The sequence below is a fragment of the Corvus hawaiiensis genome, chromosome 1 (assembly GCF_020740725.1).
Source record: "Corvus hawaiiensis isolate bCorHaw1 chromosome 1, bCorHaw1.pri.cur, whole genome shotgun sequence".
NCBI classification, from domain to species: domain Eukaryota; kingdom Metazoa; phylum Chordata; class Aves; order Passeriformes; family Corvidae; genus Corvus; species Corvus hawaiiensis.
The window spans coordinates 25327969-25341346 of NC_063213.1; the positions used below are offsets into that span (position 1 = coordinate 25327969).

At 36.6% G+C, this 13378-nt stretch overlaps 1 protein-coding gene across 2 annotated transcripts in view; it reads right to left on the reverse strand.

Annotated features, from left to right (window-relative positions):
• VPS41 (VPS41 subunit of HOPS complex) overlaps nucleotides 1-13378 on the reverse strand; it is a 114247-nt gene that overhangs the window by 81627 nt on the left and 19242 nt on the right. For both annotated transcript variants that reach the window (XM_048297075.1, XM_048297068.1), the window contains exons 3-4: nucleotides 11375-11482; nucleotides 8244-8321 (exon numbers count right to left, since the gene is read on the reverse strand). In XM_048297075.1, coding sequence (XP_048153032.1) covers nucleotides 8244-8321; nucleotides 11375-11482 — 186 coding nt within the window. The remainder of the gene's footprint in view (nucleotides 1-8243; nucleotides 8322-11374; nucleotides 11483-13378) is intronic.

Sequence of the window (13378 nt, forward strand, 5' to 3'; positions counted from 1 at the left end):
GTAAATAATATTTTATTAATGCCTGAACTCTTAATAATTCTGACAGGCAAACTACTATTATTCTATATATGCACATAAGTGCCTGCGTTCCCTGTGGACAAAAATGCCATCCAGGTATATAATACCCCGTTTGAAAGAAAAACAGCCCTAGAAATCAGCAATACAGTAGCTTCTTACAAATCAAACCTCTCCAAATCCTCCCTATGCTTTTAAGTGTTACTAGGTTTTAGAAAACGCACATCTGAGTTAGCAATCTTCTATGAAAATACTTACTCAGTGCTACCTGAAACTAGCTGTTTCATTGGTGCCAATAAAACTCTAGAGCAATTTGGCACAGTGGTCCACTTTCTAAATAATCATGAGATATGATACACATTCAAACAGGAAATGTTACTAGACCAGGATGGTGAAAGAGTTAGAACAAAAAAAAAATTGTTTTGATGATTTTGATGTATCTCAGTAGTATTACAAATAATTTTGTTCAAAACTGTTTGAAAGTGACACATGTAAATTCACTTAGCAGGATTACAGTAAGGTCCTCTATTTGATCCTCCACAAAAATAAGAGGCAACAAGATCTGGTGAATAAAGAAAAAAAATTAAACTTTGCCCTTTCATTGATCAACAATGCTGTATTAAATACTCAAGTAATAATGTCCTTAATGTCCTTCATGTTTAGCATTCTCGCCTTTTGAAATATCTTCCCCCTAGAATATTCAATGCTTCAATTCTTTTTGAAAAAACATGCAGAATATGATAGCACCCTACCAAGTAAAGAGAAAGTGAACTATTTTCTGTGTCTAGATGCTTGTGATGGAACAGTATTCAATCACAGTCCTTTACCTCATTAAATGGTAATGTAACAGATTTCTACTGAAATCAGTGACATTAAAGAGGGCTGCTAAGGTACCTTAAATGTAATACATTTAGAGTTGATCATGAAATGCAACTGACAAACAATACGATACCCACTCTGAAGAAAAGTGATTGATGATGCAGAACAAAAAAGGAGACTTCTTCCTATGCTTCTGTCTCGGTTTTGGAGACAAAACTTCAGGAGGAAACGCTCCGGAATGAGTGTCTCCTCCGAAGGGAAAGGACCTCCCCTTTCCTCCTCCAATGAGGCAAATTGATAACAGCAGGTGAGCGTGGAAAAATGAACTGTTTATTAACACAGAACAAAACAGAGTAGAACAGGAAAAAAACCTCAAAATACAACAAATGCCTGGAGAAGGAACAAACACACGGGCTGGCAACTGGGCTCCCCCAATCTCTGGGAAGGGAAGGGGAAGGAGAGGTCCACGCAGCAGCCCAGAGTAGGGCAGATGAAAAGAAAAACCCTGTTGACTCTCGGGTGCCGGTCCTCCTCCCCACAGGAGGCAAAATGGTTTGGTGTTCCTCAGGGCCCGGGCCAGCTGGGGCCACCCCGCAGGCTCCCCAGACTAGAGATAAGGGAAGGAAGGCAGTGAGGCAAGGGGGAGGGAAGGGAAAAGTTACCCAACACAACCTTTTTCCAGCTAGCGGCAACAAAAAAAGAAACCCAAAGAGCAGCACAGCGCTCCCGGCGCACTCCCTCCCGAGCCCTGCCAAGCCCCACAACCCCCGAGCCGTTGGGCTGAGCCATTGAACCGACCCGCACCCCGCGGCCCACGGCCCCAGCCCCCGGGTCCATCTTAAAGGCACGGCATCTTTAAGCAGATAGTTAAGGAATAAAAAACCCCAAAAACCTTGTAACATCACCCCAGGACAGCTTCTATGTTAAAAAAAAAAGGAGGAAAACAATATGCATTTGAAGGGTAATAAAGTTGTAGAAGGACCAGTTGGTCTAAAGATGAGGCTGTAATCCTTCCAAAAAAAGGTACATGGGCAACATAGTTGCTAGTCAATAGTTCAAAAGAGATGGCAGAAACAATTGCTATCCCAGAAACAGCTGATAAAGTACTTAAGCTTCATACTTTAATTGAAACAAATTAGATCTACAGCATACATGGTACTGTTTGCTGCAGTACAAGCACACATTAGACTTGTATGAGCTAACAACATTCAAGAAATAAATGACTGGACCATACAAGAACTCATACTTCCAGCTGCACTTCTGACATTATTCTGCACCAAGCAACAGTTACTGAAACTACAAGCTTGAAAGAATAATTGAATGAAATGGTCACACTTGCCTCAGTTTTGATCTATAAAAATTAAACATAAGTGATTCTAAAATTGTTTTGAACTCCCACATTTCATCCAAGCAACACTTCTAGTAATAACAAATGCCTTCCATATCCCTTTGATCTTTTTGGTTAACTAAAAATTTAAACAATACTCCTTTCAAAGGAAAGTCAGATACAATGGTACAAAGATGATGTGCAAAATATGTACAAAAGTTTGGGTTTTTCTTGTTTCAGTTTTGTCAGACAAGAAATGTTTCTATATCTATGGAATAATGGTCATGGCACCACAATTTCTGCCAGTCTAGGCAAGCTACCACAGGTACACCATGATTCCTGCCAAAGATGGTTCCTAATCTTCAACAGTTCCATAGTTCCCACTGGAAACACTCCAGGTCACAAGCAACCTAATAAGCACAGTACCACAATAAACATATAAAACATACTTTCCAAGCCTTTATATCAAAAAGCCAGACTCAAAAGGCCATCTGAGTTATTCCCACAACTACTGTAAAATCCTTTGGATTTCCAAATCATCTGCAATTAAAATGGAAAGACAGACAGAAGCAGAAATGATATTAAATTGGACGTAGACACTGAAGTCTTAAAACAAAAATCCCCAAAAATGACACTTTTATCCATTTTTTTTCATTTGAAAGAGCTAGGGGCTAGCATAAAGCATTTAAGACATAAGAATGCAACATCCATTTGGGTGGGAGGTCCCAGGGTGGAGAAGGAAACCTGTCCCTTGCATAGACGCTTGCTTCTATCAAAACCTTCATTTTTATTTTAGTTTTTGGAACTATCACTTAAAGTAGCATGCTTGGTTTTGTAAAAAACACAAGATTTCAGCTTCAAATTTAACAGGCACAGTGACACCGTGCAAATACTAACACAGAGCTACCACATATTTAAATTCTGTTGCTTCACTTCACTTCCTAAGTTTTCTTACATAGTCTGATACTGACAACCTAAAATGACGTAGTTAAAAGTAATAAACAGGGAATTTTAAATAGCCTGTCAAAGTAAGTGACATTTATATCATCTTAGTCTCAAATTCTCATGCAAAGTTCCACCCAAAGCAATTTCATCATGAAAAGCTGAAAGTTACCTTCCCCATTGAAAGGTGTTGCATAATCTCCCACAGCAGTTAGTAAGTTTTGCATTATCACTAGCAACAGCACTCAGTGCTTAAGAACAGGTGTTTCTTTGTTAGAAATGGTTTTGTCTATTTGACAATTAAACTCTTGCCAAGAAATGTCAAGTCAACTGAAATCTCTGACATTTTCTTTGCAACCTGCTGAGTTATCAGCAAAACTAACAGGCCACAGACTGACCTTCAAGCAAGGTCTTGCTCCGGAGCTTGGCAAGTGCTGTAACTTCAGTATACCCAAGGGCAATAATACCACCACAGAAGGAACTCCCTTTCAAGTTTTCAAGGTAGCAGAGATGACCTAGTGATTTTGGATTACTATCATTCCAACTAAAAAACCCACAATTAGTTAGTGCTACACAGTGTGAGACAATCACAAAAAAATCCCACGACGCAAGGAAAGAAATACATTGTAAAAAGAGATGCTGTGAGGAGGTTTCTTTCTGAAAGTCTAGCAGTCTCGAATAGCTCACAAATGTTGCATGCTAAAAGGACTTCAATTTCTTTGTACTAAGACAAGCCTTAAAACACTATTTACATCATTTTCTAGACTCATGTATCACCTCTGAAACACCTTCAAAGCATTAAACTTTTAAATCCCCATTACTTACAAAATAGGCAGTCTTTCCCCTTCTAACAGACTGGCACCATCCAAGACTTCTTACCACTTTTCCTTTAAGTTTGATGTTTACTAGGAGACCAGAATGGGGACAGGTTTTCTTGCCCTTTGAAAGCTTTTTGATTTGTTATGTAACTAAACATGTTTGTACAGCTTTCTTCGTGTCTACAAATCCTTAATCCACAGGATGTCAGTTCAGGCAATAATTATATTAATAAATTGTAGACAGTCTAAGAAGGAAAGAAAGATGGAGAGACATTTGGAATTAACGTGCTGTGAATCAGTCCTGCATCATCCTTTGTCAGTGGAATTAGCAGGCTTTTCTTCCCTCTTCTTGTTGCATTTTAGTAATAATTTTCAGTGCATTTGACACATTTCATCTCACTCAATGCACTGAACCCTAATACAAGGGAACACCAGTTTGTCAAACATATGTTATTGAGGATGCATACCAGTTAATCTTAGGCAGCTGACATTGTCAAAGACAAGCCACACTAGCAAGAGCTACAGAAATGCTAGGCAAAGAGGAGAGAGGGATCACAAGAGCACAAGCATGACTGCTGAGATACCAAGCAACACAAAAGGCCAAAGCTTCCCACCTCCTGTCCCAGTTCTCCCCAAACCAGAAAATCTCTCACAACAGTTTCAAAGTATGCAACAGTTTCAAAGCACACATCTCCACTGCTGCTGACAAGAGGAGCTGCAAACCTGAAAAAGACTAGTCGTCCACTTGGCATAGGATTCAGCATCAGATACTTGAAGAGCTGGATGAGAGCAAGACTTTATTCTGAAAATAATTTAGTTTTTTACAGGAGTTTCACAGAAGCGTCTGTGAATATTTATGGGTCAAAGTAGAGCAGACACTACAGTATTTGTAATCCAGGATAACCACATTGATTTGCTGCTATGGACATTATGAAGTGCAGTCCTAAAAGGTTTTTTAAACAATAAACAAAAAAGTGTGTTACAACAGCAGAACTTCTAGGGATGCCAAGCTTTATATTTTAGTGTTTCTTACAGCTGTTTTTAGCTCAAATTAAAATGATAAATGCATTCAGCCTTCAACAGGAATGCTGTCATTCAAAACTTGGCCATTCTGGAAATAATGCTGGTGAATTTTCACATACTGAAATTTGGGTGAATTTTCTCCCTCATTTTGCTGCAAATCCTCCAATATCTTTTTTATACAATTTGGCTCAAATGCAGATGTGAGTCAATATAGAAAATAAAGAATTTATTATAAAAGCAAAACTCTTATTTCTTCAATTTCCAAGCCCATTTATATTTTTGAACATGGCTTCCTGAAATTAGGAAAGAAAGACAGAAATCAAGAGGACTATGAGTGCAGTAATGGAATTTTTGAAGTGTATTTAATATGAACTTACCATTAAAATGAATTTAAAAAATGGTTAAAAAAAACCCGCTCTTGCTTCATTCTGGTTTATTTTACAGACTAACAATATTTCAGATCTATTAGCTTTTAAAGTTCCCCATGTATGGTTTGGTTTTGATAATTACACATTTAACAGATGTATAGAAGACTAATTAATTTTTTCATTTCCCAACTTTTCTTTAAAAAATACCCAAAACCAAAACAATCCCCTGAAAAGTAGAGATAAAGACTCAAATGAAAAACAGTTCCTTGAATTACGTAACTGATTTCATTTGTACAAAGGGTATCATATTGCTATTCTTACCATTAATTTCTGCAATGTCACAAGACACAAAACATCTGCTGAAAAGATCCTTTAAAAAAAAATACATAAAAGACACTCCCCAGGCACACTGTTTACTGCAAACAATTAAAATATTTTAGTGGTAATACTGCTATTTTACTCAGAAAAAATTCTATACAAAGCTAATTTCCAATATTCAGTAACAACAGATACTTCCCCTATTAACAACTTCAAGATAGAACTGTATATGCCATTCCTCCAATGAAGAAGGTTCTGAGAAGGAATTTGTTCTTTTTGGATTAGAGAAAAAGAACCAGAAAAAATACCACTCGTGAAAACAGTCTGTGCCAGCACATTTACACGAAATGCTTTGTCCCTGTATGACTTCAGGAAGTAATTGCCTTTCTTGTCAAGAAAGGGCTAGGTTTTATTTGGGATTTACAACATGACAATACTTTAATGCAAATTTCCCAGGAAAGACAATAAAGAGGCACTGGTAGGAGAGAACTGAAGGAAGATCTCACCGAATGTTTGGATAGTGATGCCTCTAGTCTGAAATCCAACATCTTGAGAAGTTCAGGTTAGAAGGAAAATATTTTGACATACAGCCCCCATTTCAGAATAAACTGTCTATGGGTTCAGCAGCTGACAATATTAATTTAGAAAACTTATCAGTTTAAGCAGCCATATACATCATGGAGCTGCTTTCTTCTCACATAGGCAGCCTGTTCTGTTCTACAACAGTTAGTCATTCCTTGAAAAACTTTTCTTTTAAAGACAAGTGGTGCTAGACAAAAATCATTCTTCTTCAAACTAGAAAAAAAGAGGAACAAAAAGAAAAAAGAAGCACCATTTCCACCTAAGCCATGATATAATCTGTTGCACTGGAGACATGTACATTACAAAAAGAGACATAAACATTAAGAATAGAATCCAAGAAACATTTCTTTTTCCTATTCTCCAGCTCAAAAAGCAGGTTGTACTCAAACAATAGTTTCGAAAAACATCATTGCCATCTTTATAAGGAGACACAGCACAAAAATCATCCTGAAGCATGCTAAGTTTGGAAAAGTAAACATCTTTGAGCAGAAAATAATTATATAGTCCAACACTAAATTCATCATAAGAAACTACCTCCCAGCAGGCACTGGTAGGACTTTTTAGTAAAGAAAAGCAAAGGAAATAACAGCAGATTTGGGAGGGTGGGTATAAAGAGAATTCAGGGATTTTGTTTTATAGAGTTTAGCATATAGCAGGTCCTATTGTTCTTTGCTCTACACCTAGGCAGTCCCCTAAGTCTTTACAGAGGAGGATTTCATCTCTTGGAACCAGTGTGAGAGAACAAGGCATTGGTGGTGGACAGAAGAAGATTGTTCTACAAATAAAATTTTCCAAGCCCCTTACACTGAATGGAACAAATACAAGTTTACGACAGTTAATGCCAGACTCAGTACAAAATCTCCACTTCACTGGAGTGAGTCTCTGACTCTCTTTTCTACTGCAGCAATGGAAGAGAATAATTCAGGTACACTTTAATCTGACCTGCCCCAAACAGAGCAGCATGCATGTAAAGTAATCAGAACTGCAAGGGAGACACCAAAAGCTTTTCCTCTTTTGAAATGCAGTCAGCATTCTCATCTGCAGGGCTGATGCACGTACAAAATTAAAAGAAATAGAAGTACATAATTAGCTTGACTTTAATCAATCCCTAGTAAAGTCATTGTCAGTCTGACTAAAATTAAATCTAAAAATTTCTTCAAAAGCTGTGCCTAGAAGTTTATACTCCCCTACTCCCTCGCACAATGCGTAACTACGTTTTTAAAAAATATAAACAAAGCTTTCCATCCCTTCCATGCAGCTGTGTCAGCTTTAGAACATATATTCTCTTTGCAAACATGTCCACATCCTGTGATGGTTTCTATAGCTAGTGCTTACACTGCTATGAAAAACCAATGCTTGGCTACAAGAATTTTTGACAACCTGAGGAGAAAAAAAATTGCTAATTCTCTTCCTGCCACTCCCCAAGAAAGACAGGAAATTTGAAACGAATGAACTCATATCCACAATAAAAAGGAACATTTAATACTCTAGAACAGAGCTTTAAATTTAGCATTTTATTCCTCTGATACCATGAAGCGCAATAAGGAAAAAGGCTTCTTCTTTTCCTTCAATCAATACAATCCCTTAATAATTCAAACTTCAAAACATTTACATAAAATATTAGCATTATATATTTGTAATTGATAAACTGAGCCAGCAAGGTAATCAATCAATTTTCAATTACTTGTGGCAACTAGATACGATGATAGTGCACAAACTAATAACTGACAACAGTCACCTAATGAACAGGCTCATGCCTTATGGAAGTAACGAGCTTCTGGGTTCCATTTTTAATAGCCACTTGAAATCATAAATATGTATTTCCTCTTCTGCTTCATGAAAACGTTTATTACAGATAAATTGAGAAGTGCTCACCACAAAACCATCCAGCATAACTTCTTTTTGTAAGGACCATACACTGCTTTTTATGTTATGGAATGCATTAGTGTAATTGCAGTGTTAACTGACTTACTGGTACATCGCAGCATTTTTACATCACTGTAAATGGGTTCTGAATAATGTCATACTTACAACATCAAACTTCTGTGTAATGTTCCCCTGGACATCAAGTAAATAAACTTTGCCATAATGTGTTCCCAGTGCCAAAAACTGTGAAAGAAAGAGATTGATTACATAAACACAAAGACACCACAAGAAATAGTACAGCAATACTAAATGAACTCCAGGATTAGTAACACTGGGGAAAAGAAAAAAGCCCACCATTTTCTATAGAGAAAGGCTATTTTAACTGTACCCAAAGCATAAAACAGGGCTTCAAGCCCATATTACTGTGATAGTGTGAGTTAGCTGTCAGAATGAGTCATGAGGACCCTCATCCACTGACAACTAATGGTGCGTCTGCAGTCTGTACACACCAGCTGATGGACTGTGGCAGCAAATTAAAAATGCAGCGTGAGAGCAAGAACCAACAGAGATCTGAAGTAGTTCCTAGATCCTTTCTGCAGCTTTGTTTCAATCCTAATGTTTCCTCTGAGTTTTATTTTTAATTCTCCTTCATTATTAAAATAAAAACAAAGTGTTCAAACATAGCAAAAGGCCAGCTGTAAGCCACTGGTAAAATACAGCTGAATTAAGGAAAGTCTCAGACAGTGCATTTAAGCACACACCTGGGTTTGCTTTCCTTCACGTAGTAACATTCCTAAATAGAATACTCCCAAGACAAATACACTTACTTGGAAATCTCAGGAGTTTCTTTCTAAAATATAGTAGCAAAATAAAGAAATCTCCACATAAATCCATACTATCACAGACTTATTTTGATACAAACAAGAAGGAAATTGATTCTGAGAGATCTGCTGCTAATCAAACCATGTGAACTACACCTAAACAGAAAAGGCAGAATTTCAGTACTACTTGATTTATGACAAGAGATTTCTTTTATTTGCCCCCTCCCCCACCCCCCCACTTTCAGCATCACTGAAATAGTCTAGGCTACTCAATTCTCTGTATTTCACTGCATGTGAGCATGCTTCATTGCAACCTATAATGAAATGCTCAAATTTACAGGCACTGCTAAGCGTGTCAGTCAGGCAGCACAATCTTTAAAAAATAACCTTACAGAAAGTCAAGGTTTAAAAGGATTTATCAAAATGGAATTGCTTAAAATGAAATTTCAGTTCAGGCACTTAAAATATGAAGCTACATTAAAAGGAGTCAAGAAAGGGAAAGAAGGGGCTCATTAGAAATTCATTCCCTGCAATGCCTTTCACTCCTGCAAGGTTGCCTTTTTTCAGGAAGAAAAAAGTCCCCTGGGTAAAAAAATCAATACTGGTTAATAAAACATCAGGTGTGCAGACATAACTAGGTATGACTATTCCACTGCACAGGCCTGCTTGAATGCACCAGGTGCCATGACGATTAGTCATCCAGTGCAGACAGCAAGCCTGGTGAAAATATGATGCTTTAGCAGCAAAAAAGAAAAAAAAAAAATTCGGGGGGGGAATTAGTCTGAATGCAGAAGCCAGATCTCAGGATTCCCAGCAAAGTTAAACTGCTTTAGTCAGAGTCATATTTTACATATTAGTGTATAATTTTTCTAAAGATAGCATTTAGCAGGGCTTTTCCTGTTCATTTAGGGGGAAAAATCCCCAAAGCCCAACTAGAATGAAACAGAAACACCCTTGCTAAACCTATAACCCAGCTTCATTTTTAAGCTCTCTGTTGTAGGAGACCTATTCCTAAAAGACTGCAGTACCTGGCTTCTAACAATATTGATCTTTCTCATAAATAGTGTATCTAGTTTGCTGGAAAACTGAAAGTGCTGGGATACTTCAACAATTTTCCTGTATTGTCACTCTTTGTGACACTATAGTAAAAGCTGTATCTGTGCACATCCTTATAGAAAAATCGTGTTAAATTCTTGGCTTTCAAAATTTACCTGAGACTCAGGACTAAAAGGTAACAGAAACAGGCCATAGACAAGGAGGAAATGCTTGCCAATTTTCCAAATATCTGTGTAATTCTAAGTTGTCAAAAACATTTTAAAAAGACTTATTGTTTTCATTCACACAGTTAAAATACAAGCTTCATCTTAAAAGCCTCTTGAGCCATAGCAACAGTTCTCTGAGGAAAAGAAACACAGCACAAGTCAATCTAAAAATATAGACAAATAATAAAGATAGATCCCTCAACAATAACTGTTAAGGAGATATTACTGGCTAAAAATTATACATTCAGAAAATAGCTACTATGTTTTACATACTAATAGTTGACAAATCATTAACTCATACTTTCAGGTGCTCTTCAGCATGACTCAGTATTTTAAAATGATTTTCAATACTTATAAAAGAGAAGAAAACTCATAAAATACAAAAGCAATTCTTTAAATCACTAAAGAAACATATGAAGTTTATTCCTTTTAAGAAAAAAACAATAATTTTTCTTAAAATTTCTTTAGTTTGCAATATCTATTACTCTATCCCTATCATTTTCTGGTACTTCAAAAACCTTAGCATGTGCATTTCCTCTCCTTGTTTTTAGCATACTGAATCAGGGAAGGGGAACAGGGAAGTCTTAGTACACCACCACCCAAAAGAAAAACCTAAGCAAACAAAAAAACCCTGTAATTTCTTTCTTCTACACTGTATTAACATATATATAACATATATATAACACAGCGGAATATATGCTAAGCTCCTGGCATGATAAAGTTGGTCTTCACTGATACAGGCTGCGCACATAAGCACAGTATATACCATCTTTCTTTCTGAATAAAGAAAAGTTAGGACTGTATTCTGATTGCAGTTCATAATATTGTTCATAATTAAAATGGAGTGAACATTTTTCTAGTAGCTTTCTAGTACATCTTATCTAACAAATCATTGCATCTTGAATTCTCACCTCATTTCCTCATTGAGAAAATGTGTTTCTCACTGAAAAAATGTTTGATACAAACAAGAAGGGAATTGATTCTGAGAGATCTGCTGTTAATTGAACCATGTGAACTACTCATTTTATCACTGAGAAAATGTGGATTGTTCAATACAGGTTAATGGTGAATTTTGTTTATGTTACTGTTGTCTTGCACTGCAACTCTAGATTTGGCATCACTTCTACACAGAAATACGCTGATGCATTATAAGCACAGATAAATATATAAAACCAAGCAGAAGTGCTATCTCAGCCACAAAGTCACATAATACCTTTTCATGCACTGTCATGCAGCTGGCTGCATCCTTCTGGAGAATTTCTGTCATTCCATTAGAAAGCCGTTCATACTTGAGCTTAGGCTCTTCTTCACTCTCATCTTCCTAAATTTTCAGGAGTGTAAGAAAAAGGGAGCAAGAGAGGAAAAACAACAAAAATATTTAGAAGTTTATTTAAGATAAAAATAAGTTAAAAGATATCCCAAAACTATCACACAGCAACAGGTGAAGATGGATCACTGCGATCTCTTCACAACGGCCATTACAATCAAAAGCCAAACTTTCACAGTTTAATCATCTGAAGGGGTTTGGGCTGTGCTTTTTTGTTACTGGTTTTTCTTTTTACTCCAAAGTTCTGGGTGCAAAGACTGTAGAGCAGCATGTCAATTCAGCTGTAAGAGGCACTTATTTGATATCTAAAAAGCAGGAAAAAATGTCCATGTGTACTTTGTTACATAAAGTTAGTTATTTCCAATTTAGAAGTAAAATACAAAAAGGATGGATATGATAATGAATGATGATAAAATAAAGTGTGCCACTGTAGCCACAATGAACTGAAAGCTGAAGCATGCATGTTGCAAGAAACTTCATGACCTTTACAAGATGCTGCACCTCTGTAGGAAGGATAGAGGCAAAATGCTGTGAACAGAAATAAGAAGAATCCACTAGGAATAAGTTAATTGTCTAAAACCCACCAATGGGCTTATGGTTAAAAAAAAAAAATAGTATAAATATGTTTTCTGGGAGAAGGATCTGGACACTGTATATTCCTATGAATCACCTTTACCATTCGCATGTTAGGATTTTTTCTGGTAAATACTGAAGCTTTCCTCTCTTTCTTTTCAAGTATGTTAGGTATTATCACCCAATCACTACTTAAATGCAAGGAAAGATCATGGGGCAAAGAGTGAAGAAAAAGGAAACCAAGCTAAAAAAAACCCCAAGCAGCAAATTTATTGATCAAAGAAGACCCAACACGTTTATCTCTTAGGAAAAGAAAATCCAAGTTGCAAAATAGCTCTTTGGTCATAGGCATCTATCTGTAACAGATGGTCTATGGAAGTACAATGCCAGAAAGATTCCACAGGCTTCAGTAAGACTCAGTTAATCTTATATATGCACAGACATACACAAACCCTTATATATCCCTTGGTCCTCACTGGGAAACAGTATACCTGCAATAATATTCTCCTACAATCGCTATTGACTGTAATGAATATATCAACACTGTGTATGTTTCCCACATAAAACACATCTTTCATTCCGAAGCAACCAGAATATACCAGTGCAGTGCTCTACTTAAAGGAGTGCCTTGACTTCCCACCAACCACTGCCTTCCAATTTCTAAAAATGCAGTGTCAGCCTATGGCAGAACTGTATTTGTGCAACACTTTCTTGTAGTCAATGATGCAAAAAATAAATTTGGAAGAGACATGTTAACCGGTTAATAAAACATATTTTGTTTAAATTGCCTTTGGAATACTAAAGCCAGTCTTTCCCAAGTTAAATAGTACAGCCATTTACTATGTGTGCTACCATCATATATGGTAACGTATATAACCTCATAAAAAACACAAAAAAGCCATACATACCTATGGAAACACCCAATATTTAGCCCCATGTTTATAGAAACATGCTGCAAAGAGAGTCTGTTTTAAAATGTTATGTGAGAGTTTTATGACAGAATACAAATTAGATTAATACAGGGATGTCAGCAGCGCATGACGTAGGAGTATGAAGTGAGGTGTCAAAATGTCCACCAAGAAACAATTTTATTCAGTAAATCTAACACTGAACAAAGTTGTTACTAGACAGAATGACAATGTCAAATTACAGGTTGGTATATAAATCAGTCAAATTCCTCATGCCTACAGATCCTTAATAAATGGCTATGAGGTGGAGGGAGGAGGTAAAGTCAAAGTAAAAAGCATACATGTGATGGAAGGAGGGCGTAAGAAAGTATGTGTCCATTTTATACCAATTAATACATTACTCCATTTT